The following is a 27,568-nucleotide window of genomic DNA, read 5'->3' on the forward strand; positions in this document are numbered from 1 at the left end:
CTTATTATAATGATTCTTTCTTAATTAATTCTCTTTTCCAAATCTCTAAAAAAAAAAATAATGTAATTTATGTATAAGTAGGAGTTGTTTAGACTTTTTGCGAAAGCACTCTTGTAATAGCATTACTCTATTAAATAACCGATTAAATAAAACTAGTACAAAATATAAGTACTCTCAATACTAATTTTGTAATTTGTTGTTTTCTAAATGAAAAGAAAAAAATAAAAAAATAAAAAAATTGGTACTACTATTGTCCAGCGGCTTATTTCATAACCGATAAAATAAATATTTTTGTCACATTTGGCGTGGGGTTGGGGGCCTGGGACAGGTGTTTAATTACTCGTTAACAACTATTTCAAAAATAAAGGGAAAATAAAAATATATATTTAAAAAAAAAAAAAAAAAAAATTTTGTCAGTTTTTGGATATTGCCAAATAAAAAGGGTGTTTATCCAGATATTTACCGATTATCTGACTTGACGGAAAAGAAAAGAAAAACAAAAGGATATGAGACCCAAACCCTCCTAGACTAAACCATGCCTTAAACCCTCCTCTCCTTTTCTCTCTATTTTTTTTTTCTCTCTGAAGAAGGCGATTAAGGTCTGATCAGATCGTTCTATGTTTACTCATTGTTCTCGAATCGTTTTCTATTTGTCGAATCGTTTTCTGTTCTTCGTTATATTTTCAAGCGCTTAATATACACGCAACGATAGAGATACAATATGTGTGTACGGATGTTCGCATTCATCGATCATATTATACAGAACGATGAGGATACGCGCACACACACACATAGTATTTATTGCTCTGGGATTTTGTTTGATATCAGAATTTATTTTGAGCCCGAGTTTTTTGGTACTTGATTTGGTATATGTTCAATTAGTCTGATCTATGTGCTTCAGCATTTTAGTTGACAGGATTTTAGTTTATGTTCACTCTGAATAATCGTGTATTTGATAAACATATCGATTCTGTATATTACCATTGGATGGATTGAATCCCCTAAATTTTTTTATTGGAGCAGCATTTGTAAATTTCTAGAACGTCTCTTCGAAAATGAAGGAATTCATCATAATCTGCATAGCATTTTAGGAACGAATCATATCTAGAGGGGAACAATTGAGGGCTTAAAAAAGGTCCAAGGGTAAAACTGGTAATGTAGGTTGATTTCTGGGATTCATGAAATGGTTTTTAGTTCAAGATTTCACTGTAATCTGTGGCATCATTATACTTGATGCAATGATCATTTATGATGACCTTTCTTTTATGGAATTATATGTAATTGCATGGAAACATCCAAATCAGACTCTAGTCTTTGCTTTCATGAGACCAGGTATCAACCACGTCTAGGAATAGGTTGAGTAGCTTTGAATTTATATTTAATTTTGGTTTTTATGACAAAAATGGTTGTAAGTAGTGCACTGCCGATTAATCCGCCTAATTTTTGGTTTAACTCTCTTTTCATTTCTTTGTTTAAGTGATTTTATTTCTTAATATGCTATCTAGTTTTTTCACTTTTTCTGTCCTCTAATTGTATCTATGAAATTATTGCTTCATGATCATTAGATGGTTTTTGTTCTTAAGATGAGTAATAGTTTGGGAAAATATTTTGGTGCAATATTAATTTTTTCTTTAAAATGTTCATAATCTAGTGACTTTCCTTGTTTTCTTGCTTTTTCTAATTTATCTTAGGTATATCTCTTTTCTTTTTTAACAGTCTCGCTCTCTAATAGACAGTGAAATTGTTTTCACTGTGTATTTCTGATTTTTGAAACTTAGTTCATTTTCTTTAAATTTGATTTCCTTAGTTCATTTTTCTTTAAATTTGATTTCCTCTTCTCTCAAGCTGTTTTAGGGATACAAATATGAACAATGTTAAAATCCCCAAGGTGCCAAGGGCAGTTCCCGCTTTGGCTATGGTGGGACTCGTTGGAGGGGTAGGTCTGTATGCTGCCTTTAACAGTTTGTACAATGTTGAGGGAGGCAGTAGAGCCATTGTGTTCAATCGTCTTGTTGGCGTCAAAGAAAAGGTAGACTTCATCCACACAGCTTTTTTATTCTAAATAGAAAAATGAATTAGTGTTTGTATTTATTTTCTTTTGGAAGGTATACTTGAAATGATCATCCTCTTCTCTCAGTTACGTGCTTTCAACTTCACTTATATTTTCCTATGGTTACTTATGTGGTGTTTTGCCTCTATTTTTTTTACCCTACTTCTATATTTTTATTTTTTCTTGCTTATGAATGGTTATCCTATTTTATACACAATTAATCCTATGGATCCTTAGGATTGGTGTGTTCTTGTACATCCTGTAGTTTCACAGATTGAGCTAAGTATCACAACTCTTTCTACACATCTTGTATATTGTCCTTTTTGTTCCTTGTTGGAATAGAAACTAAACTTGGGCCATTTTTGAAAAAAACCCAAAAGGAAGATAGGTTTCCTGTCCTTAAACTGCTAAAAACCAAAATAATCTTTTTGCTCTTTTCCTTTCTTTCATTCGATCTAACTTGTCTCAACTTGCTTTCTTACTTTCTTCTGGAAAGATATAGGTGTATAAATCTCAATTATAGCCACTTATTAATATGAGTTAAACTTGGGCATGTTGTCCTGCATATGTCTTGTTTCTCAACTGTGTGAATTAGAAAATAGTGTTCTTTCTATTTATTTGCAGTTACTTGTTTCAGTCATTTGCATTCATGATTAATTTTTGTATGGAACCAGAACATCATGCATTGCAATATTATGGTTCTGACACGACTACATGTTCATATTATTATTTTTTTATTTTATAAAGTAAAATAATGTGTTTATATAACATGGTGTTCAACATCAACACTTCACTTGCGTTGAAGCATAATGTAGCAAAAGAAAAGAATTTTATGGACAATTACACAATAATGAATTATTGGGTAATGCTTATCAGGGCCATCAACTTGACCCTCTTGTGTCTTAAAATCAAAAGGCACAGGTTGATCCCTCTAGTTGAGGCTGCATTCAGTTTTTTAATTTCACATTTGGAAACGCTTTTTAGACACATACTCCAACCAAAGTATTGTGTGCCTGAGATGAGCGCTTCATGCATTTTTTAAAAGCTCATGTAACATGGATTACCATAAAAAATAAAGAAGGAAATCCTTAATTAAAGGACCAAGAGTGTTTAAAAAACTCAAATTGTGTTAAAGTAGTCAAAATTAACCGGCAAGATTAAAAATTCCCCCGAAATATAACTGGGTAGTAGGTACCAAAATTTGAAGCAAAACCTCCTTTTGAGTGGTACACTCTGCATGTTACAATTGAGGCATGATGCTTATTTCCTTTCTGACTCTCTCATGCACCTTCTAGCAGGAGACCTGGGTTATTTAATCATTAAGATACTGCTTAAATGAAAACATCATGATCAATTCCAAAAGCTTGATGAACCCATGGTCCCAATGTAGCAAAGCGCTGACTTCATGTGAGGTGTACTGGGTATTTTGGAGTAAGAGTTTCGCATTTTTCCCCCCCACTTGACTGACATAGTTTTAGTTTATTATCAATCCGGGAAATGGTGAACTTATTTGGTACTGTTGAATCAATTTCTGTTTGCTTTTATTGTGTCCAAATTCAGGGCCCTGTTGCATTTTCCCATTCCACAACACAAACACTTGGGTTATTGTGTTCAGTGTTATTTTTCCTCTTGCTGACTAAAGTGTTTTGCAGGTTTATCCTGAAGGAACACATTTGATGATTCCTTGGTTTGAAAGGCCTATCATTTACAATGTTCGTGCACGTCCTCAACTTATTGAGAGTACTTCCGGGAGTCGCGACCTCCAAATGGTAAGTATATTTCCAAGATTTGCCTCCATTAATTAGATGAAAGAAGAAAAAGAAATTAAATATCGGGAGTCGTAACCTCCAAATGGTAAGTATATTTCCCTGATTTGCCTCTATAATTAGATGAAAGAAGAAAATAAATATGGGTATCTGTTGTGCTCTTAAAAACTCTGGCTGGTTCCCTAACTAAAAGAATCCGTATCTCTGGGACATTATCTACTTATGTGTTGATATGTTTTCTAGAGTGAGAATCCATGTCCTTCTTGTAGTTTGTTGTTATACTGTAGTTAAAAAAAGGTGGTTCTATGAAAAATCATGTTATGGAGTCAAACTAACTACTATATAATTACACGCTTATGATCTTTAAATTACTTTTCAAGATTCTGTAACTTAAAGAGTTTTGGGTGCCTTTTCATTTAGCAATTTAATGTGCTTTGAGGAGATATTCTGTTAATCATTCCAGTAGAAGGTTCCTGCTTAACATTTTTCTGGACAGGTCAAGATTTCTCTTCGAGTCCTTACACGCCCAGTGGCAGATCAGTTGCCTACTATCTACCGAACGCTTGGTGAGAACTATAATGAGAGAGTACTGCCTTCTATAATCCATGAAACTTTGAAAGCCGTGGTTGCACAATATAATGCAAGCCAGCTCATCACTCAGAGAGAGGTTAGTAATCAGGCCGCTTTTCAACTCTGATATGGCGAACGTTTCTTTAGTATCACATTTAGTAATTTTATGAGCACTTGCTCGGACTTGATTGGGCATCCATCTATCCGATCTCTTTGGCAAGATTCGTCTCTGATAGTGATAATAACAAAAGTTGTTCTTGGAATTTCCGGAAGACATTCTGTTTTCTATTCAGATTGTCCGAATGTGCCCTGTAGATCAGATTGTTAAATTTTCTGTTTTCCTATTTTTCATTTATGCCAAGCTTTTGACAACCTTGATTGTTCTCTGCAGGCTGTTAGTCGTGAAATTCGGAAACTATTGACAGAGAGAGCAGCCACCTTCAACATTGCACTGGACGATGTTTCCATTACGAACCTAACTTTTGGGAAGGAGTTTACAGCTGCAATTGAGGCAAAGCAAATCGCGGCACAAGAAGCTGAGAGGGCCAAGTTCGTTGTGGAGAAAGCGGAGCAGGACAAGAGAAGTGCAATTATCAGAGCACAGGTTAGAAAATGTTCTCTAATTTCATTATGAACTTCTCATCCACAAGTTTAATCTTTCTCATCAATTAATTTTTTTTTATTTTTTATCATCAGGGTGAGGCCAAGAGTGCCCATCTGATTGGTGAAGCTATTGCCAACAACCAGTCGTTCATCACTCTACGAAAGATTGAAGCTGCAAGGGACATTGCACATGTAATATCAAAATCTGCTAACAAGGTGCTCTTGAATTCAGACGAGCTTTTGCTGAACCTTCAGGGGATGAATCTGGGAGGCAACTCTACTAGGAAGAAATGAAAAGTAGAGAGGTTAATGTTCTAAGCTCTTCTTTTGGTGATGGATTTACAATTTTTAATTAGCAAGACTGGAAAATTATTGCTAGTATAAATAGCGCTTTCCTGCTTTATAGTATATTATGCTAAAGCATGAGAGCAAATTAGCCCTTCACATATTTGAAGATGGCATATCTAGTCTCAAACTGTTATGTAGATGGAAAACTTGATTTTATTTTCTTGCCATTCTTGGATGATGAATTCTCTATATACTACTATGATGCTGAATGGAACAGAATTACATTTCTTGGCTATCTGTGTTCTACTATATTTTTATCCATGGCCTACTTTTTAAAGCATGGTGGAAGATTTTTTTATTTTTATTTTTTAAAAACACTTTTGTAAAGTTTCTGTTTGTTCAGGTTTTGATCTGATTTGGTGTTGATGAAAGTGTGTAATAAAAAATGGTCAGTAAAGTAAATTCAATTACCAATGACTCTAGTCTGGTGTGGACTGAGGATATTCCCCTCATAGTGAGTGTTCAAGTTGGATGAGTTGCATTATATACTATGAGCAGAGGAATTAGCTTATAGATAAGATGTAATGCCATTGTAGTTAGTTGTTGAGATTGATATATGATATGTGCTTGTTAGCTTATACAATATAGAAATATGTATGAAATTAGATAATGTTTGTGCACCGTGTGCGGGGAAAAAAAAAAAAAGAAAAAAACGACGTCATTCCTGACGTTTGAAGAGCAGTTAAGGTTTAGGAATAAAAAAATCTGTAATGGTGCAAAAAAGTGGCTTCTCCTCTTGCCTAATTTTTCCATGAAAATACCAAGTTGATGGACCATAGAAGCAATTGCTGTTTCCAATCTAGCGGCTGCAATCACTTGTGTTCTCAAACAAAACAAAAAAAAAGTATAATCTTATTGAAATGCATTATTGGTGGAGAATAGAAACAGCCGTCTTGTCTTTGTTGTTTAAATAGTTTAGTCCCACTTAGTCATAGATGGTTGGGCCATGGAACATGAGATCTCCAACTTTAATTTAGTGTTTTTTTGTCCTTAATGTGGCATCGGTAAGCCATGACATATCTAGAAGCAAAAGTGAATAATCAAAATTTAAATAATGATTTTAATTTAGAAAACACATAAGTATGTTAATCTTATGTATTAGATGTTTCAATTATTGATAGAAACATTTTAAAAGAGAATTTTTATAAAAATTGATTAATCATTGTTGCATTACTCTTATTTCAAATAGGGATGACAATTTTTAATTTTTTTTTTTTTGTAAAAAGTGATAAAATGAGCGGCTTAAAAACATTGTTAAAAATTATGTTAGTCCTCAACGTTTCCTTTCAGCATGACAAGACTAGTATCTAACTGCGTCCTTTTTTAATCTTTTGTCTCTCATTCTATTACATTTTGATTTTGCCAAAAGTTTGATGAGTTCTTTGTATAATCAAACTCAAATTGAAATATTTCCTTACGTGAGTATTTTGATACAATAATAAAAGTGTAATTTGTCAAATATTAGAATACAAATGTGAATTTCAATGAATCATTGTACTTGCCTACAATGTTTTATTGATGTAGATGCATTAGATATTGACCGTTAAAATGAAATTTCAAATATCTCTTATTTTCCATTCAAAATGTTTTATTGATGTAGATGCATTAGATAATGACCTTTAAAATGAAATTTCAAATATTTCTTATTTTCCATTCAATAAATAAAGGATGAGAAAATTACACACACGAATTAATAGAAATCCTATTGAATAGATCCATAATTTTTTTTAAAAAAATTATCGTTGCATGCTGCCCCAAGCCAAAGACATGTCTGTTTTGGGATCGGCCAATACATCTGTGGAGGGAAAAATCTCCCAACCAATAAAAACCACCCACGTCATCAAATGAATTACAACCCATTTCTTTTGGGCCACATGACTTTCAAAGCCTAGTTTGATAAGCCCAAAAGAGTCATCATCAGCTTATCACAAGATCAGCTTAATCTATTCTCGGTCAAACATACAGCGTGGATAAATATAATTCATGATTCGAATCAATTAGTCACAAGATTGAGGGAGCCTCACATAGAAGGAGGTATACGAAGAAAGAGCCCTGTATAGAAAAAAGCCTTATATGGAATAAAATGTGAAAGGATAATGGTGAATAAATCGCGAGAGACAAGTAAGGTGAGTCATAATTTTACCATCAAAACTTATATAAATAGAAGTAGGAGCCTGCAGTAAAATATATCGAAAAATTCTGAATCTCTATTATACATTGTTTTTATTTCTCGACTCATCAATTTTTGTAGATAATTTTTACACCTACAACATCCGTAGTGTAATTTTTGAAGTAGTTCACTCTATTGTTGTTTGCAGCAGGGATATCAATTTTCAAGAATTATTTAAAGAAAGTCTTAGTCTTGATAGATTAAAAATAAATAATAACATCACTTCTCCAAACCATCGTTACTCAATTATGAACCAATTTATTTATTTATTTATTTTTTTCTTTGTGTGTGTGACACCCATCTCTCCCTGCTCCAACTGAAAAGGAGGATCTTTCTTCTTTCTGCGTATTTTTTTGACTTAGAGGTAAAAAAAACACACATTGAAGCCGGCTGATGGTGGGACCAAGTCATGTATTTCCAGCGACCATTCAACAACTAACATTTATTCGATGTAATTCATGAACCTTCTTTCTAACTTACGAATCACGTTTTAGAGATACTTTATTCTCATTTCTCCACACGCTTCTGCATAGACTTAGAACAACCGACAACCTTTGTTTGTGTTCATTCAAATTTCCAAGAAAACCCCATTTACAATCTCTCTCTTTTCCTAGTAATTTTAATACATCACTCGCATTAATTTTGAAGTAACATTTGATTTTGACACCAAAATAGAAAGAACATTTTTTTTTTTTTTTTTTTTTTTTTTTTTTTCGCACTTTAAAATTTGTCCTTTTTGATAGGTTGAGTCAGTGAGGAACCCATGAATTATTTTGAAGGAGGCATTCTCGAATAATAAAAAAAAATTGTAAAAAAATTTTAAAAAAATAAATTATGAAGTGGGCCATTTTAAAAATTGAGTGAGAATATTTTTAAAATTTTAACTGAAATTTTAGTTAATAATATAAATTAGAAAAAATTCAGTGAAGTAAAAATGTGAAGGGTGCATTTTTAAAAGGGGCCTTTTTGAAATTTAAATTTATTGAACTTGTAAATTGTTTTGGTTCATTTTTTTTTTTTTTTATTTTTTTATTTTATCGCAAGCACTTGAAACAAATTGCGGACATTTTTTTTAGTAGCAAAAAGAGGTCATATGATCAACCTTGTTTTCCTTTTATTCACACAATCTAAGTATTTTATTTAAGATCAATGAGTTCAAGTATTTTATTTTGAGATCATTCATGGAGTTCCAATCAATTTCAAGGTGAAGTCGAGAATATGGAGGATCAAATCCATGAAGTTTTTATTAAATTTTATTCAATTTAATGGGTGAATAGGAGAAACAATTGTTATTATTATATTAACCGTTTGAAACTTTTTTGTTATTATTATATTATTACGAGAGATACATTATCAGTATTGTACATCTCCACCGCTGGGACAAATAGACACTCTCTTTCTTTATCCAACAAAGACAATTACACTTGAACATGGGAAAGATGTCACTATAAAATAATTTACAAAATTTATCTTAAATTTAAATTATTTTTTTTATTCGAACGCAATAAACCCAAATTGAACCAAAAATTATAACAGAAAAGTAAACACGTCACATAAAGAATACAAAAATTTATACGTGGTTCGACAATAGCCTACGTCTACGGTTGGGATCCGACGAAAATTTTCACTATGTGTAAAATCGAAGATTACAAGTTTTTAGTCCCTCACTTTGTTTCTATATGAATTTCAGTTTTTTTCTTACCCCACTCCAAACCCTAAGCGCCCTTATATATCGGATTACAAGAGACTAATTGGGGTCCACGGTCACGGATCGTAAGTAGGTTGCAACGTGACCTAGCACCAAATTCGGGCCATAACATCACAAATCTCCACCTTGGCTTAAATTACGCCAAGCTCGACAATCTCCAACTACTCCTTTCGCTGCCTCCTTATGCCCCTAAAGGCCTCAGCAATTGCAAGTACCAATCAAGTCTAGATAATGTTTGAACTTGAGTGTAGGAATGACCTTAGTCATCATATCTATTGAATTTTCTGCTGTCCCAATCTTCCTCACTGCAATAGCATCATGTGCAACCACATCCCTGATGAAGTGAAACTTGACATCAATGTGTTTGGTCCTCTTATGGAACATCTGATTTTTAATCAAATGTATGGAATTCTGGCTGTCGTAAAACACAATCAAATCATCCTGATGCAAATCCAAATCACCAACGAAGCCTCTCAACCATATACCTTATTTCCTTGCCTCTGTAACTACCATGTATTCAACCTTAATAGTAGAAAATGAACTACAGGCTGCAAAGTCGCCTTCCAACTGATCACACTCTTACAAAGAGTGAAGACATACCCTGTCAAGGACTTCTTCCTATCAAGATCTTCAGCATAATCCGAATCAACATATCCAGCAACACTCCCACACGTGTCGCTGCCTCTATCATAGACTAGCACAACCTTTACAATGCCTTGCAAGTATCATAATATCCACACAAAGCTCATCCAACGGTCATTGAGTTGTAAGCGAGTCGCGTTTGTACCAAATTTGGGCCACAACACCATCATATATATATATATATATCGGAGCGTCCCGACTCTGATGTGAGCCGCCTAAACCGAATTTGGAAAAGAAAAAAAAATCACTAATGGAACGAATTTGGAAAAGAAGTACCTCATCCCGAACACACTTTATTCACATCCTAATTATGATGTCTGTATAAATATTATTTGCTCTCACTTTTTATCTTATCAAAATCGTGTTCTTAGAGTTTGATTATGATTTCCATGTGCATATTTATCCTCCATTTATTATTCATTCAAAATCTACACTTAAATATTAAAGATTTGTGTTCTTTGTAAAAAATGAATTTTAAGAGACCAAAAATATAACTGAATAAGATATATTAGGCTCTCTGATTCTTTAATTTGTTTCTAATTGAGATTTGTGTTTACTGTTTAGTTGAGTTATGTAATACCCCTAATTTTAAAAGGATAGTCTCGGCATTTATTTATTATTTTTATTGTATTTTTGCGTAATTATTTGGTTTAATTATTTTTATTTATTAATTTTATTTAATTGTTTACCTATGTGACATGTATTTAAATTGAATTAAGTAATCAATCTTTTATTATTTAATTGGCATTTATTGTTTAAGTGTTTTTAATTGTTTAATTGAGCAATTTAATTGGAATTAATTGGTTAAGTGTATTTAACTATTTAATTGGATTTTTGTTAATTTTATTATGGTTTAAGTTATAGTTAGCTCTGGGTTGCAATTCACGTATAGGTAAGCCGCAATATGGTGACAGAGATAGGTTCATGGGCCGACTAGGCTTAGAGTTAGGGCTCTGACTCTAATTGAACAAGGATTAGGGTTTAGGATTTTTACGCCTATATATATATACGGTTATAATCTGTATCAAGGGTTGGAAAAACCCTATTCACATACTAAAGATACAGAGAGTGAAACAGAGAGCAGTTGTGGGAAAACAAAGTGAGGCTTAAGAGGAATTGTACAGAGAGGACCAAGGAGGTTGAGTAAGGATTAGAGACGGAGTTATAGGAAGCTTGACGGCGTTCAGAATTGCCGGAAAACTTAGAGACGACACAGTGATTTCATAATTGAAATCACAGGCAAGTTCTTCTCTTTCTCCTTCTCTTTGGCTCGTGTTCTGTGCACCTAGATAATCTTTAGGGTTTAATCATTCAGTAACTGGAATTTACCTATTTAACTTATGCTATATTGATGATCTGTGGTGTTGAAAATAAATCTGTTACAGTGCATACAATTTTCGTTCCAGTTTTCTGTCCTGCAAGCATTTTGTTTCTATTGTAACTTTAGTCTCTGTATTTGATTGCAACTACTGTAAACAAAATATAGGAACAATACTGGGGTTATATAAAACTCATAGGGTTGTTATTATTCTATTTTAAATATGTGTAGCAATTTGTTCCGTTTCAATTTATCAAATAGTTTCAGATTTGTTCCTATCGCATGTTAGTTTGGTAGCAAAATTTAATCTCTGTGATTGGGTCTAATGGTTGTTATCAAACCTTTGGGATGTTCTTGGGTGTTAATAAGATACTTAAGATCAGTTTAAGAAACCAAACAGAAGGGTTGTAGTTGGCCGGAGTTAGAACAGAGGTTAGAACAAAGCTGAAACGGAGAAGAAGCTCACAGGGGGAGAGAGAGCCGGCTCTGGAATGCCAAGAGCCGGCTCCCACCTGTTAGAGCCGGCTCCAAGGTGTGGTAGAACCGGCTCTATGTCACCTTGAGCCTGCTCCACTTTTCTAGAGCAGGCTCTTTCTTTGTTTTGTGCGTAAAAGTGACTTTCAGTCACTGTTTGGGCATTCTGGGTTATTGAACAGTTTTAAATTTTTAATTGGGTTTTTAAATAATAATTTTAACATCTAACTAAGGTCTTGAATTGCATAAATTTACTCCTTAGTTTTAAATAGAATTAACAGTACGCTATTTGACAACTTTGCGTACAGTTAACGGCTGAAAGGAGATTTGTTGATTAATTTTAATCTGACGGTTTAGGGTGCTATAAAATGATTTTTAAATTTATTTTAGATGCACGATGAAGTCTTTTAAAGTAATATATTGGACTTGTGGCATAGTGGGGGCTCTGTGCTAAAAGATACAACAAAATATAAGTATATGACTTTGTACTCTGTTATTGGATGGAGGGAACTAGATCGCTTAAATTAATTTAGCGATTTATTGGACTATAATATTATTATAGAACTAATTTTAAATACATGATAGGGTCATTGTGTTATTAAATTTGAACTATGCATGTGTTAGATGTTAATTGTTAGAATATTTAATTCTTCGATGCAATTACATGGATTACTACTGGATTTTAATTGCTAGATTGTTAATATTTCTTCTGCAATTATTTGGATATTAATTTTGGATTGTAAATTACTAAACTGTTATATATATGATGTAATTTACAAGGATATGGAGGATTGTATGCACCGGTATGGGACGGTGACATACTGGTGACGGTTTAGCTCCAAACACCTAAACCTAACCTAACGGATTTAAGAAATGGATTTATAAATATTGAATCCTAATCTTGGTTAAGTCATATCAACTGTAACTAAGTTGAGTGGCTTCTTGGATTAATGGACGGTGGTTAAGTCACATCAACTGAATAAGTTGAGTGACTAACCAGTTGGTTTGTTGTATGTCAGTTTATTAAATATTTGAACTACATACCCTGGATTTGGATGGATTTTATATATATGTTTATGGTACCACGAGCTGAGCTTGAGTCTCAGACTCGTTAGTTAGGGTGCGTATATGCGGTGGATGCGTAGCTGGTTATAATAAGTTGAGGTGTACCCTGTTAGGTCCAGGTACTCATGCCCACCTTTGGGTGCGTATTCGCATATTGCCTTCTATTCAGGTTGAGACCCCTATTATAGACCAGTGAATGTCCCTTAGTGTGGATATATTTAGATGTATGGACTAGATAGATATTGTGAGGTGTCTACGGTATATCTGCTTATCGGGTCAATGTATGGATTGCAGTTAGATTAGAACTTGCTCGTGGGTCTGACCCACTCCTTTATTATTCTTTTCAGGTACAGGATGGTTTTAACCTTAGAGCTTGATCGTGTTTGTTGAGAACAGTCTCACATTCAACTGATTACGTAGGATTTCTCTCGATGTTTCTAGCAATATCTATTTTCAGTTTCAGTTTCAGTTGAACTTTTGGTTAGGGGTCCACCAGTGGATTCCCAAGTTGTAACCTTGAAGTTTTGGAGGATTGGATTTTTATTATTCAGTTATGCATGGAGGGTTTTATAATTAATGTTTCTTTCAGTTTTATTCCATTTTTTTTTTTTTTTTTTAATTTTTTATTTCATTTTGTCTTCTGTGTTCGCTTTAAAATACTTTAATTGTTTGATATTCCCTCGGGTTTGGGCCTAGGCCTGATCAACCAGTGTCTCGGATACTAGGGGTATCACAGTTGGTATCAGAGTACTCCAGGTTCAAGTGTCTCTAGGACGTTTCGTATTAAGACTTCCGCGTAGCATTTTTTTTTATTGAGCTCATGTTTAGGATTCGTTGAATTCTTTTACGGTTCGTTTAAACTCGTACTGATGCCTGTCTTTCTATGTTAACAGTATGGTTAACACTGGAAGAGGACAGAAAATGAATAGTCGACAGAGAATAGCGGTACGTAGACAGTATGAACGTCTACAACGTCGGCAAATGGAAGAAGAGCAACAAATGCCAGGGTTTCAGGAGGAGCAGGAGGAAGTTCAACAGGCTCAGGGTCGGGTCAGAGATCCAGAGATTCCTCCATACCTCAATGACCTTATTGCTCGAGCTATAGAGGCTGGGGTAACAGCTACACTCCGGAATCAACCACAGGTTCAGCAGGCACTGTATTAGCACCAGTGGTTCAGACGGATTCTTGGGGAAAGGCTAGGAGCTCTTTCACAAAGGGGGAGTCCACCTGTGTTTTCAGGCTCCATCGATGCGAAAGCAGCTCACCAGTGGAAACAGGACATTGAGCGTCATCTTCGTTTGGTTCAGTGCACGGAGGTGCAGAAGTAGATGCTTGCTACCTTCAAGCTGGTTGGGGATGCACTACAGTGGTGGGAGTCAGTTACCACCTCAGAGGAGAGGATGACATTGACTTAAGATGAGTTCAGTGCTCGCTTTGACGAGAAATATTTTCCCTATGCAGTCAAGGCAGCTATGAAGACCGAGTTTCTAAATCTGCAGTAGGGAAACATGACAGTGGCAGAGTATGACCAGCAGTTCACACAATTGTCTCTCTTTGCACCGGAAGAGGTGGATACAAAGGAGAAGAAGCGCAACAATTTTGTGAAGGGACTGATATAGTCTATCAAGAGAGCTATTACAGGTAGTCCAGCCTATACTACCTATGCTCAGGTGGTAGACGCCGCTCTACCACAGTATCAGTTGACTATGGACATCAGACAGGCTCGTGGTGAGAAGCGGGGTGATAAAGACTCTACTAATCAGTCAGCTAAAAAGGGGAACGGCAATGGTCACCGGCAGAATGACAAAGGCAAGTTCCAGGGACAACAGCCTTGGAAGAAGCACAATGGTGGTTCAGATGCTCACCGGAATGGGGCACCTATTCAGAGGCAACAGAATGGGGGACCACAGGCAGGACAGGGTCAGCCACAGGCTAACCGACAGAGGAGGCCATTTGGTACTTTTCAGGGTAGTTGTTACACTTGTGGAAAGTATGGCCATACCACCAGGCAGTGTCCTAAAGCAGAACAGGGACAGGGACAGTATGTGCAGCAGGGACAGAGGGTGCCAGTGCCTCTACCAGCTCCACAGGTTCCACGGATTCAGGGACAGACACATCTGGCTTTACCGGCACCGTCGCAGACTCAGGGTCAGGCACCACAGCAGTTACACTATGGCAGGGTGTATAACCCTATGCCACAGGATGTTCAGGCACCTCAGACTACTGAGGGTAAGTTTCCTATACATGATTTATATAGACGTATTTTATTTGATACGGGTGCTACACACTCATTTGTAGCTAAGACTTTTGTTGCTTTATCTAGGATGAGGACGAGGGTATGCACTAGACCTCAGGATATTTCTACACCATTGGGTGATACAGCTATTATACATGAGAGTGATGGGCCTATGATATTAGATATTGGCAGACTCAGATTTCTAGCCAATCTACTGGTCTTGGACATGCACACTTATGATGTGATACTTGGGATGGATTGGTTGTCTCACTACCATACCCAAGTTGATTGTTTTGATAGATCTATTATTTTTATCATACCTGGTCAGGATATGTATGTAGTAGCTATGCCACGTTCTAAAGGGGGCGGGAACACCTATTTGTTCCATGTGGAGGAGGAAAAGGAGGAGGGATTACTGTGTCATTGGATAACATACCGATTGTACAGGATTTCCCGGATGTATTTCAGGAGATTCCAGGGTTGCCACCTAGTCGCGAGATTGATTTTGTGATAGACCTAGCTCCAGGTACTGCGCCTATTGCTAGGGCACCCTATAGGATGGCACCGGTAGAGATGAGAGAGCTGAGGGATCAGATTCAGCAGTTACTCAGCCAGGGTTTTATTCGTAGGAGTACATCACCTTGGGGAGCACCGGTTCTGTTTGTGAAGAAGAAGGATGGTTCGCTTCGCCTGTGTATAGATTACAGGGAGTTAAATAAGGTTACGATTCGTAATAAGCATCCTTTGCCCAGGATTGATGACTTGTTTGATCAATTAAGGGGAGCCACATACTTCTCCATGATTGATCTGCGTTCTGGGTATCATCAGTTGAGGGTTAGGGAGCAGGATGTTCCTAAGACAACGTTTCTCACGAGATATGGTTCTTATGAGTTTCCTGTATGCCGTTTGGGACGACTAATGCACCTGCAGTGTTCATGGACTTAATGAACAGAGTCTTCCGGGCTTATTGGATCAGTTTGTTATTGTCTTTATTAATGACATCTTGATCTATTCTAGGTCAGAGGATGATCATACTCGACATCTTCGCATAGTCTTGCAGACGCTTCGTGAGCACCAGCTATATGCCATTTTCGAGAAGTGTGAATTTTGGCAGCGGGAAGTGAAGTTTCTGGGTCACGTGGTGTCAGAAGGGGGGATAGTGGTTGATCCAGCCAAGGTTTCAGCTATGGTAGAGTGGGGTCAGCCTACTTCCCCTACCGAGATTCGGAGTTTTCTCGATTTGGCAGGATATTATCGTCAGTTCATCCAGGGGTTCTTCAAGATAGTAGGACCACTCACTTATCTGACCAAGAAGGGTGTACAGTTCGTGTGGGATGAGCATTGTCAGCGAGCTTTTGATGAGCTGAAAAGGAAGTTGACTTCTGCACCGGTTCTGGCTACTCCACAGAGCGGGATAGAGTATCTTGTCTACACGGATGCTTTGTTGCAGGGTCTTGGATGTGTTTTGATACAAGAGGAGTGACCGATTTCTTATGGATCTCGAAAACTTAAGCCTCATGAGCTTAATTATCCAACACATAATTTGGAATTGGCAGCAGTGGTCTTTGCCTTGCGTATTTGGAGACATTATCTGTTGGGTGAGTCCTTCAGATTATTTAGTGATCACAAGAGTCTGCAGTACTTGTTCACTAAGCGAGAGCTGAATATGAGACAGCGCAAGTGGTTGGAGTTTGTAAAAGACTATCATTTTTTTATACAGTACCATCCAGGGAAAGCGAATGTGGTGGCGGATGCACTCAGTCGCTAACCTGTTGGTAGTCTTTCTGCTCTATTCACTACTGAGTGGAATGCTTTGAAGAATGTGGATGAATTATGGATGCTTTTATGGCTTGCATGGTGGTTACACTTTCCATCATTCGCAAGGTTTTACAAGCACAACTCACGGATCATCAGTGCATTGACAAGGTTGCAGAGATAGCTTTTGGAGAGGTTCCATTTTACTATGTTGGGGCTGACGTAGGTTTGAGGTACAAGGGACGGTCAGTGGTACCTTCTGCTGATGGTTTGAGAAAGGATGTGATGATTGAGACTCACCACTCTGAGTTCTCTGTTCATCCAGGAGGCGATAAGATGTATCAGGATATGAAGCGGCAGTTTTGGTGAGCAGGTATGAAGAGGGACATTGCTCTTTTTGTTTCTCAGTGTAGTACTTGTCAGATGGTTAAGATTAATCATCAGAGGCCGTCAGGAGCTCTACAGCCACTACCAATTCCGGAGTGGAAATGGGAGAGCATATCTATGGATTTTGTGGAAGGGTTGCCAAATTCTTTCAAGGGGCATAACTCCATTTGGGTCATTGTGGATAGGTTGACCAAATCAGCGCATTTCTTACCTATTTGCACTGACTACACCTCGGAGCAGTTGGCAAAGCTTTACATTTCGGAGATTGTGAAGCTGTATGGCATTTCATTGTCTATTATATCAGACAGGGATTCGAGCTTTGTGTCTGGTTTTTTGAAGAGTTTTCAGCAAGCTTTGGGTACGGAATTGCACCTTAGCACTGCCTATCATCCTCAGAATGATGGACAGACTGAGAGGGTTAATCAGATCATGGAAGACATGCTACGGTCGTGTGTTCTTGACTTTAAGGGACACTGGGATGATTATTTGCCACTTGTGGAGTTTGCTTATAACAATAGTTTCCAGAAGACTATTGGGATGGCACCTTTTGAGGCGTTATACGGCCGACCATGTCGATCGCCCGTTTGTTGGATGGAGGTCGGCGAGAGCAGATTCTTGGGTCCTGAATTCATCAAGGATACTTCTGAGAAGATAGCTCTTATTCGAGATCGCATGCGTACTGCCCAAAGTAGGCAGAAGAGCTATGCTAATCGTCGTATTCGGGCATTGGAGTTTCAGGTTGGGGATCAGGTTCTACTCAAAGTGTCTCCTATGAAGATAAGAGCGAATTCCGAGGACAGAATTCTTTTTTGTTAGGGGGGAAGAATGTAATACCCCTAATTTTAAAAGGATAGTCTCGGCATTTATTTATTATTTTTATTATATTTTTGCGTGATTATCTTGTTTAATTATTTTTATTTATTAATTTTATTTAATTGTTTACCTATGTGACATGTATTTAAATTGAATTAAGTAATCAATCTTTTATTATTTAATTGACATTTATTGTTTAAGTGTTTTTAAGTGTTTAATTGAGTAATTTAATTGGAATTAATTGGTTAAGTGTATTTAACTATTTAATTGGATTTTTGTTAATTTAATTATGGTTTAAGTTACAGTTAGCTCTGGGTTGCAATTCACGTATAGGTAAGCCGCAATATGGTAACAGAGATAGGTTCATGGGCTGACTAGGCTTAGAGTTAGGGCTCTGACTCTAATTGAACAAGGATTAGGGTTTAGGATTTTTACGCCTATATATATATACGGTTATAATTTGTATCAAGGGTTGGAAAAACCCTATTCACGTACCAAAGATACAGAGAGTGAAACAGAGTGCAGTTGTGGGAAAATAGAGTGAGGCTTAAGAGGAATTGTACAGAGAGGACCAAGGAGGTTGAGTAAGGATTAGAGACGGAGTTATAGGAAGCTTGACGGCGTTCAGAATTGCCGGAAAACTTAGAGACGACACAGGGATTTCATAATTGAAATCATAGGCAAGTTCTTCTCTTTCTCCTTCTCTTTGGCTCGTGTTATGTGAACCTATATAATCTTTAGGGTTTAATCATTCAGTAACTGGAATTTACCTGTTTAACTTATGCTATATTGATGATCTGTGGTGTTGAAAATAAATCTGTTACAGTGCATACAAGTTTCGTTCCAGTTTTCTGTCCTGCAAGCATATTGTTTCTGTTGTAACTTTAGTCTCTGTATTTGATTGCAACTACTGTAAACAAAATATAGGAACAATACTGGGGTTATATAAAACTCATAGGGTTGTTATTATTCTGTTTTAAATATGTGTAGCAATTTGGTCCGTTTCAATTTGTCAAATAGTTTCAGATTTGTTCCTATCGCATGTTAGTTTGGTAGCAAAATTTAATCTCTGTGATTGGGTCTAATGGTTGTTATCAAACCTTTGGGATGTTCTTGGGTGTTAATAAGATACTTAAGATCAGTTTAAGAAACCAAACAGAAGGGTTGTAGTTGGCCGGTGTTAGAACAGAGGTTAGAACAAAGCTGAAACGGAGAAGAAGCTCACAGGGGGAGAGAGAGCCGGCTCTGGAATGCCAAGAGCCGGCTCCCACCTGTTAGAGCCGGCTCCAAGGTGTGGTAGAACCGGCTCTATGTCACCTTGAGCCTGCTCCACTTTTCTAGAGCAGGCTCTTTCTTTGTTTTGTGCGTAAAAGTGACTTTCAGTCACTGTTTGGGCATTCTGGGTTATTGAACAGTTTTAAATTTTTAATTGGGTTTTTAAATAATAATTTTAACATCTAACTAAGGTCTTGAATTGCATAAATTTACTCCTTAGTTTTAAATAGAATTAACAGTACGCTATTTGACAACTTTGCGTATAGTTAACGGTTGAAAGGAGATTTGTTGATTAATTTTAATCTGACGGTTTAGGGTGCTATAAAATGATTTTTAAATTTATTTTAGATGCACGATGAAGTCTTTTAAAGTAATATATTGGACTTGTGGCATAGTGGGGGCTCTGTGCTAAAAGATACAACAAAATATAAGTATATGACTTTGTACTCTGTTATTGGATGGAGGGAACTAGATCGCTTAAATTAATTTAGCGATTTATTGGACTATAATATTATTATAGAACTAATTTTAAATACATGATAGGGTCATTGTGTTATTAAATTTGAACTATGCATGTGTTAGATGTTAATTGTTAGAATATTTAATTCTTCGATGCAATTACATGGATTACTACTGGATTTTAATTGCTAGATTGTTAATATTTCTTCTGCAATTATTTGGATATTAATTTTGGATTGTAAATTACTAAACTGTTATATATATGATGTAATTTACAAGGATATGGAGGATTGTATGCACCGGTATGGGACGGTGACATACTGGTGACGGTTTAGCTCCAAACACCTAAACCTAACCTAACGGATTTAAGAAATGGATTTATAAATATTGAATCCTAATCTTGGTTAAGTCATATCAACTGTAACTAAGTTGAGTGGCTTCTTGGATTAATGGACGGTGGTTAAGTCACATCAACTGAATAAGTTGAGTGACTAACCAGTTGGTTTGTTGTATGTCAGTTTATTAAATATTTGAACTACATACCCTGGATTTGGATGGATTTTATATATATGTTTATGGTACCACGAGCTGAGCTTGAGTCTCAGACTCGTTGGTTAGGGTGCGTATATACGGTGGATGCGTAGCTGGTTATAATAAGTTGAGGTGTACCCTGTTAGGTCTAGTTACTCATGCCCACCTTTGGGTGCGTATTCGCATGTTTCCTTCTATTCAGGTTGAGACCCCTATTATAGACCAGTGAATGTCCCTTAGTGTGGATATATTTAGATGTATGGACTAGATAGATATTGTGAGGTGTCTACGGTATATCTGCGTATCGGGTCACTGTATGGATTGCAGCTAGATTAGAACTTGCTCGTGGGTCTGACCCACTCATTTATTATTGTTTTCAGGTACAGGACGGTTCCAGCCTTAGAACTTGATCGTGCTTGTTGAGAACAGTCTCGCATTCATCTGATTACGTAGGATTTCTCTCGATGTTTCTAGCATTATCTATTTTCAGTTTCAATTTCAGTTAAACTTTTGGTTAGGGGTCCACCAGTGGATTCCCAAGTTGTAACCTTGAAGTTTTGGAGGATTGGAATTTTATTATTCAGTTATGTATGGAGGATTTTATAATTAATGTTTCTTTCAGTTTTATTCCATTTTTTTTTTTATTTCATTTTGTCTTCTGTGTTCGCTTTAAAATACTTTAATTGTTTGATATTCCTTCGAGTTTGGGCCTGGACCTGATCAACTCGTGTTTCGGATCCGAGGGATATCACAAGTTGTTACTTGATTAAAGAAAAAATAAAAAATAAGGTAAAGTGCAAAAAAAAACCCCTGAACTATGCCCCATTTACACATAACCCTCCTGAGCTACAACAAACCCCCTTAAACTACTGAATGGTTGCAAATTGCCCAGTCCTATCATATGCCGTTGCCGAAAGTATAGAAAGAAAATTTTACCCTCAAACAAAACTACACTGCTTCAAGAATTAACTACTTCAAGTATATGATATCAGCTTGGCAATATAATTGACCAATCAGGGAGTGACAACACACAACCTTATAATTGATCAATCAGGTAAGTCTCGTGGAGTATTTGCAACCTTTTATAGCAAGGTGAATAGTTCCTTTTTTTTTTTTTTTTTTTTTTCGCACTTTTGCTTCTAAGATATTTATGAATTAGGCCAATACAGACCCCACATTTACTGTAGAGCTACTTGAAGATGTGGACACCCTCATCTAACTTTGAATTTAGCGAAGGAAAAAAGGTCTAGTCAGATGATCCAACGGTAGTAAGAGTGCAAGGATATCATCAGCTGGGTCCCACGTGATCACATCACATGACTTTGTCATCATCGCAAGCGCACACGTATTGTATTCTTATAGTGTGTGGCGTAGAGTTTCACAACAAAGTGTTTCTCTATATTTGACCGTCACATAAAAAAAACGTGTGACACAGCCGAAACGACCGTCGTTTTTGTTAGGGTCCCACATACTTCGCACGATTAAAGCCATTTCAACGTCGCTGGCAGAGGATAAAATCCCATTTAATTTTTTTACACGCGGCCGACAGTGACAGGTTACATATCAGTGTGGGGACCACGTCGTTGAGATACCGATGTTATCCAAGCCACGTGTCGTTCCAAACAGTTATTATCGTACCGATGCTTACGTGAGTGCTGATGTATGGAGTCATTACAAAATTGCCCTCTGCACTTCGCACTATCCGGGTATCCGGAGTGATTTTGTCTGTTCACTAGGCCTGCGCACTTTGGAAGCATTTTTTCCATTATTATTATATTAAAATTAAATTGTAGTATTTGAATTGGTCATACTATATTTTAAGTAGGCTTTTTTTAATAGCAATTTTGTTTTGTCAGTTTTTCAATACTTTTTTATTAAATATATTTTTAAAATTTTTATTTTAAAAAAATTTGTAACAATTTTATTTTATCAAATATGTTTTCAATCACTATTCAATACACTCAAAAACAAAAAAATATTATTTTATTTTAAATAAAAACAAAAATTCAAAATAGAATGGATTGTCAACATATTTTCTCATTTTGAAAAACAAATTTCCTAGTTATTTATAAAAAAAACAGGGCGGTGGGTTTGGGATAAGGCAAATCTAAATTGCAAGTGTGTTAGGTTAATCTTTTATTTTTAAAATTATCCAACTTTATGGAATATATGGGGACATATATGTCATCTTTGACTAATACAGATTGTTGATTCAATCAACTGCGCCAAACAGACCTGTCGTGCTAGTGGACTGAATAGTGCTTATTCTTTCCTTTTCACGCCAAGGTTGTTGTATTATTGTAATTACCACCAAGACTGGACTAACCTAATAGCCACTATTTCAACAACAAAACCCAATCTTTAGTGACACACCATCTTAGTCACAAATCAATTATTTTTTGACCCCCAAATTACAAAGATGTTAAACCTACGTGAGTCAATAGATCATGTAATTCGCTAATATATATATATATATATATTTTTTTTTTTTCTTTTGTAAAATCCAAGTTTCAGTATTCAAATTTATTCTGGTCAATGTCAATTAGAAACTATACATACAAGGTAATACTGTTCACTTCAATTGTGGGTGTGAATTTATTGAAAGTAGTTTAAAAATAAAAAAATAAAATGTAAGAGCCTATTGATCATTCGTGTAATTGTGGGATTTAAAATATAATTTCATATATATATATGTATATTAATATCTAAAATCTAAGTATTATTTACCAAAAGAAGCAAAAAGAAAAAGTAAGTTTTGAAATTCCTATTTTAGACGGAGAGATAAAGGTGGTCGGTGGACTCACGTTTTGTACCATACCCAAAATTTCCACCACCCCAAAAAGCGCGTGGCTTGAGAGATAGAGAGAGAGAGATATATATATATATATATCTATCTATATATATAACAGGCTGTCGTCAAGTGGACGTAACTACTTGGAATCCAGTCGAGCGATCGTTGACGTAACGACACGTCACTAACAGTAACCGTGACGTAAAAGAACGCGTCACTGCCGTTGACGTTAAAGTCGTCCCCTCCCAATGATATATTAATCCACCACGCACTTCATGCCTCCTTCCCCCTCCTCACTCTCTCTCTAACTTTCTCTCTCTAAAATTAGTACCAGTAGTACAATGCAACGGGCACTTCCCTACCGAACATGGCTTCCGGCCACCGGAATATCCGCCGGCGGTCAGTCTCCGGCGACAGAGAAAACCAGCTCTAACGGAGACATAGAAGACGGAAGCATTAATGTGAAAAAATTGGTGTCGGAAAATGCGGTGATGGTGTTTGGGGGACGAGGGTGCTGCATGTGCCACGTGGTGAAACTCTTGCTCTTAGGGCATGGCGTGAACCCTAACATTCTGGAGGTTGATGAAGCTGCAGTGACCGAAGAATTGTCGAGAATTATGGGCGGTGTGGAGGAAGGAAATGATGGGCGGCCAAAGTTTCCGGTGGTGTTTATTGGCGGGAAGTTGTTTGGTGGGCTGGAAAAAATTATGGCAACTCATATTTCAGGTGAGTTGGTACCTATGTTGAGAGAAGCTGGTGCCCTTTGGCTTTGACAGGTTTGACTTACTCTCAACAGTTTGGGAATAGATTGCAACAAAATTTCTTTTGTATGTGATTGTCCTTTTTTGAGTGATTTTTTGAAAGATGGAGCAAAAAGGCTTGAGAAAAAAAGACTATTCATCCATGTAATTTTGGTTGTTTTTTTTGGTTTTGTTGTTGTATAGATTAGCGGGCTTCATTTGTTTTATTGACTATATATATCTTCCTCATATTAAAAGTCCTCTATAGAGTATAGACTATATAATAGATCATCATCATCATCATCAAGTTATACTTATCAACATTATTAGTATTACTGCGGCACAAAATTTTGTGGTCTTTTTGGAATTCTGTCATGTAAAAATCATGGCTATTAAAATGAACTTGTGGCCAAAATTCCCTTTTTTTTTTTTTGGGTAAATAGCTAACATTCCTTTCTTGAAACGATGGAATCAATCAACGGAATTCGAATTCAACTAATTCTGCACGGACCGGTAAGGCCTTGCTTGGAGATGGTAAAATACCCGGCTTTATTGGCACTTGCAACACCTCAATTTTGGTTTGTTGATTTATTGAGTTTTACAGTGAAAACTCTCTCGGTTGTGAGTTGATTGATACACAATTACCTTTTTACCTACAAAATTATCCATATGGTTGGATGAATTATTGAATGTTAATGTTTTTTTTTGGTTAATTTAGTACAATTATTTAAATTTGGTATAATGTTTATTTGATTTATATTCATAAATATGTGTTTTTTAAATTTGAGTGAAAAATATTTTCTTTTTAAAAATAATTTGAATTGAATTGATTTGAATTGAATTGAATTTAAACGGGTGGAGGAGTTGTTTTCTAAACAGTTGACCGAGGACGGAAAACTTAAACAGGGGTGAGGAAGGAACCTCTACCCCAAACCCGTTGAAATCCCCGCTCTTAAGTAGTTCCTCTAGGTTACAAGAGAACAATTTATTATAGAGGTTGGTTGATCATTAAAATAAATATTCCCTCAGGCCCAAATTTTTTTGGGGGTTTTTATTTTTTTTAAGGTGAGACTATTAGGAGTGTGATTAATTTTGAGAGAGAACAGAAGCGTGCAAGGCTTGAACACGAATTTTTGGGTCTTTTGAGGAATTTAATTTTTTTATACTAGTGAGTTATTATTATTATTTTAATAAGAATGAATTATCAAATTTATCTTGTTAAAAGACAAAACTGTATTGTTAATGCACTTATTTAAACAATTTAATGTTAAAAAGGTGATTTAGAAATATCATACACGATAATACATTCAGTTTTTTTAATGAGAAATGTATTTGGAGACATCTAAAAAAAACAAAGAGGGCCAAGAATATGAGACAGAAAGAGTTAATTATTATCCATATAGAACTAATAAAATATCAAAATTGTAATTAGAAAATATATCCAATACAATACTACAAAGGTAATGTCAGGAAACGTGTTAAAGTAACGTAAAGAATTTTCTAATTTCAGTTTTCTTGAATTGGACATTTTGTTTTTTTTTTTTTATTATTAATCATGGAAAAGTTTTTTAGATTTGTAAAAAATTAAATTAATCTTTTAATAAATCGCTCAACCAAAATCATATGATCAGAATTCGTAATGGAGAAATTTCCGAATGAGGAATAACATTAATCTTTATTTATTTATTGTTTTTTTTTTAAAAAAATTTTATTTCATTCCTTTCTTTCTTCTTTTGAACAGTGCAATAAATAATCTTCACTCTCAAATCATCTCTATTCTGGGGAGCAAAATTATTAACTTTTATTAGTACTACCTAAAATGAAAAATAGTATAAATAAATGCATACTTGGCCCCTCAGAATATTTTCTAATTATAAATGATTTCTAAATTTCTATTAAAAATACACAACTTTCTTATGTGTGTGTGTGTATATATATATATATTTAAACCTTTCAATATTATATTAAACTAAACTCAATTGCAATAATAGATAATATATTCACTTTCCTTTAGGGTTGAAAGTTTTTAAAATTTTGGCTTAACTGTTTTTGTGTTTGTTATGGAAGTTTGATAAAATAAAAAAAACTTCTTTAAATAACTAATTGATTGATTAATTTCAGGTTAATTGGTTATACGATGGTTAAGTTAAGCTACCAATCGATAATATATGAATTTTATTGTCTCAAAGATAATTATTTGATTTGGTCTTTTTGGTTAATTTTTGTATACATTTATGTCATTTTTGACCGAATATATGCAATTTTTTTTACACAAATAGGCTTACAGTTGGTTTGATAAATTTTTGTATGACTAAAATCGATAATATGGGCTTTTGTGGGCTTGAGCCCAATATATATATTTTTACTAGAGGTAATTTTAGCCCAACTAAAAAAGAAGAAGAATGTTTTAGTAGTACTAGCTCACCCCATAATAGATTAACCCACCTCATTATGTAATTCTTGATCCGCATTTGAATATATATATATATATATATATATATATATATATTGCTTAAAATGGTCTTATATTAATTGTAAGTTCGGCCCCCCAACCATAGAATTTTGCCCCCTGCCAAAAAGGTTCTTGTTTTCAAGTGATTCCAGTTTTTATTTTATTTTTATTTATTTATTTATTTTTTGTACTTAGTTCCAACATGACATGTTGTGATCGGTTAAAATCATATAATTTGGATCAAATAAATCTCTTTTTTTTTTCGTATTTAATAGTAATTTCACACTTTCATTAATTATTTTTATATATACAATCATATATATATATACACACACACACACGATCACACGTGCATACAATTAATTTTAATTGCACAAAGTGTTTGATAGAAGTTCCACACTTCATTAATTATTTCGATATATATGTATAATCACATCTATGCAAGCACATATGATCCTATATAGGAGTGGTAAAAGTTGACACTATCTGTTAACATGACTCGAACATAACACGAGTTAAACGGATTAAGGTTGACTTTAAACGAATTTGGGCTGACTTTAAACGGATTTGGGTTATAAACAGGTCGACAAGATTAACCCGTTTAGTTAATTGTATCGTATTTAAGTTGAGGAGTTCAACCTATGTAACCCGTTTATACACGTTTAACTATATATGTCGTAAGTAAATTTCTATTTAAGTTCTAAAATTACTATATAAACTTGTGTCTTATAATTTAATCTTTTGTAAACTAGAAACTATTTAGTAATTTGATTGATTAAAACTCATATTTTTTTCTAGTATTTATTATTTTATTGAGTATTATTAATAATTTAAATAATATATATATATTTTTTATAAATAGGTCATTAAACAAGTTACATGTGTAATCCGTTTAATAAATAGGTTGGATAAATGTTGAGAATTTCTGATACGATTATTAAACGAGTCGTGTAAGAATTAAGTTATTTAATATAATATTTTTAAATTGACACGATATGATTACGACCTATGAATAAAATTGTGACCCCGTATTCATAATTCATGCATGCATATAAGAATAGTTTTAGTTGGCAATTACGCAAGGTGCACTTTATACATGTACATGTGTGTTGGATGGACATATTGATGTGTTCTTCAGTCAACTATAAGTGTTAGTATTGCACGAAACAGTTCAATGGTCATGACAACAATGATGACGATAGTATGCATATTCTACGACTATATACAGTGTGTATACACACACGTATATATGTAATATGCACTTCAGTCCATTGACTATCAAATGTTTGTTTGATAACATGTTTATCGATTTAATACTGAAAATTAATAATTGGGCCTGGCCTACTTGTACAGAACACTGATATATTTTACATCTGGGCCAAAATTTAAGACTATTAAAAGACTTGGGTTTAAT

The 27,568-nt window shown here is 35.1% G+C and overlaps 3 protein-coding genes across 4 annotated transcripts in view; 2 read left to right on the forward strand and 1 right to left on the reverse strand.

Annotated features, from left to right (window-relative positions):
• The first annotated feature begins 476 nt into the window (after positions 1-476).
• Positions 477-5,565, forward strand: LOC132315892 (prohibitin-1, mitochondrial-like). The gene is made up of 6 exons (XM_059814333.1): positions 477-599; positions 1,855-2,029; positions 3,703-3,819; positions 4,313-4,483; positions 4,778-4,990; positions 5,083-5,565. Exons 2-6 carry the CDS (start codon positions 1,865-1,867, stop codon positions 5,281-5,283), a joined length of 867 nt encoding a protein of 288 aa, XP_059670316.1. The 5' UTR covers positions 477-599; positions 1,855-1,864; the 3' UTR covers positions 5,284-5,565.
• Positions 5,566-7,026: 1,461 nt separating this feature from the next.
• LOC132315903 (probable pre-mRNA-splicing factor ATP-dependent RNA helicase DEAH9) overlaps positions 7,027-27,568 on the reverse strand; it is a 43,659-nt gene continuing 23,117 nt past the window's right edge. The window contains exon 15 of one of the 2 annotated variants that reach the window (XM_059814361.1): positions 7,027-7,389. In XM_059814361.1, coding sequence (XP_059670344.1) covers positions 7,335-7,389 — 55 coding nt within the window. In that variant the 3' untranslated portion in view covers positions 7,027-7,334. The other variant, XM_059814369.1, reaches the window with a different exon arrangement.
• Positions 23,230-23,962, forward strand: LOC132315951 (glutaredoxin-C9-like). Its single transcript, XM_059814413.1, has one exon. It carries the CDS (start codon positions 23,304-23,306, stop codon positions 23,733-23,735), a length of 432 nt encoding a protein of 143 aa, XP_059670396.1. The 5' UTR covers positions 23,230-23,303; the 3' UTR covers positions 23,736-23,962.

Source organism: Cornus florida, unplaced genomic scaffold (assembly GCF_030987335.1).
Source record: "Cornus florida cultivar Cherokee Brave unplaced genomic scaffold, ASM3098733v1 CherokeeBrave_3.0.0_Hap2_Chr01, whole genome shotgun sequence".
In the NCBI taxonomy this organism is placed as follows: domain Eukaryota; kingdom Viridiplantae; phylum Streptophyta; class Magnoliopsida; order Cornales; family Cornaceae; genus Cornus; species Cornus florida.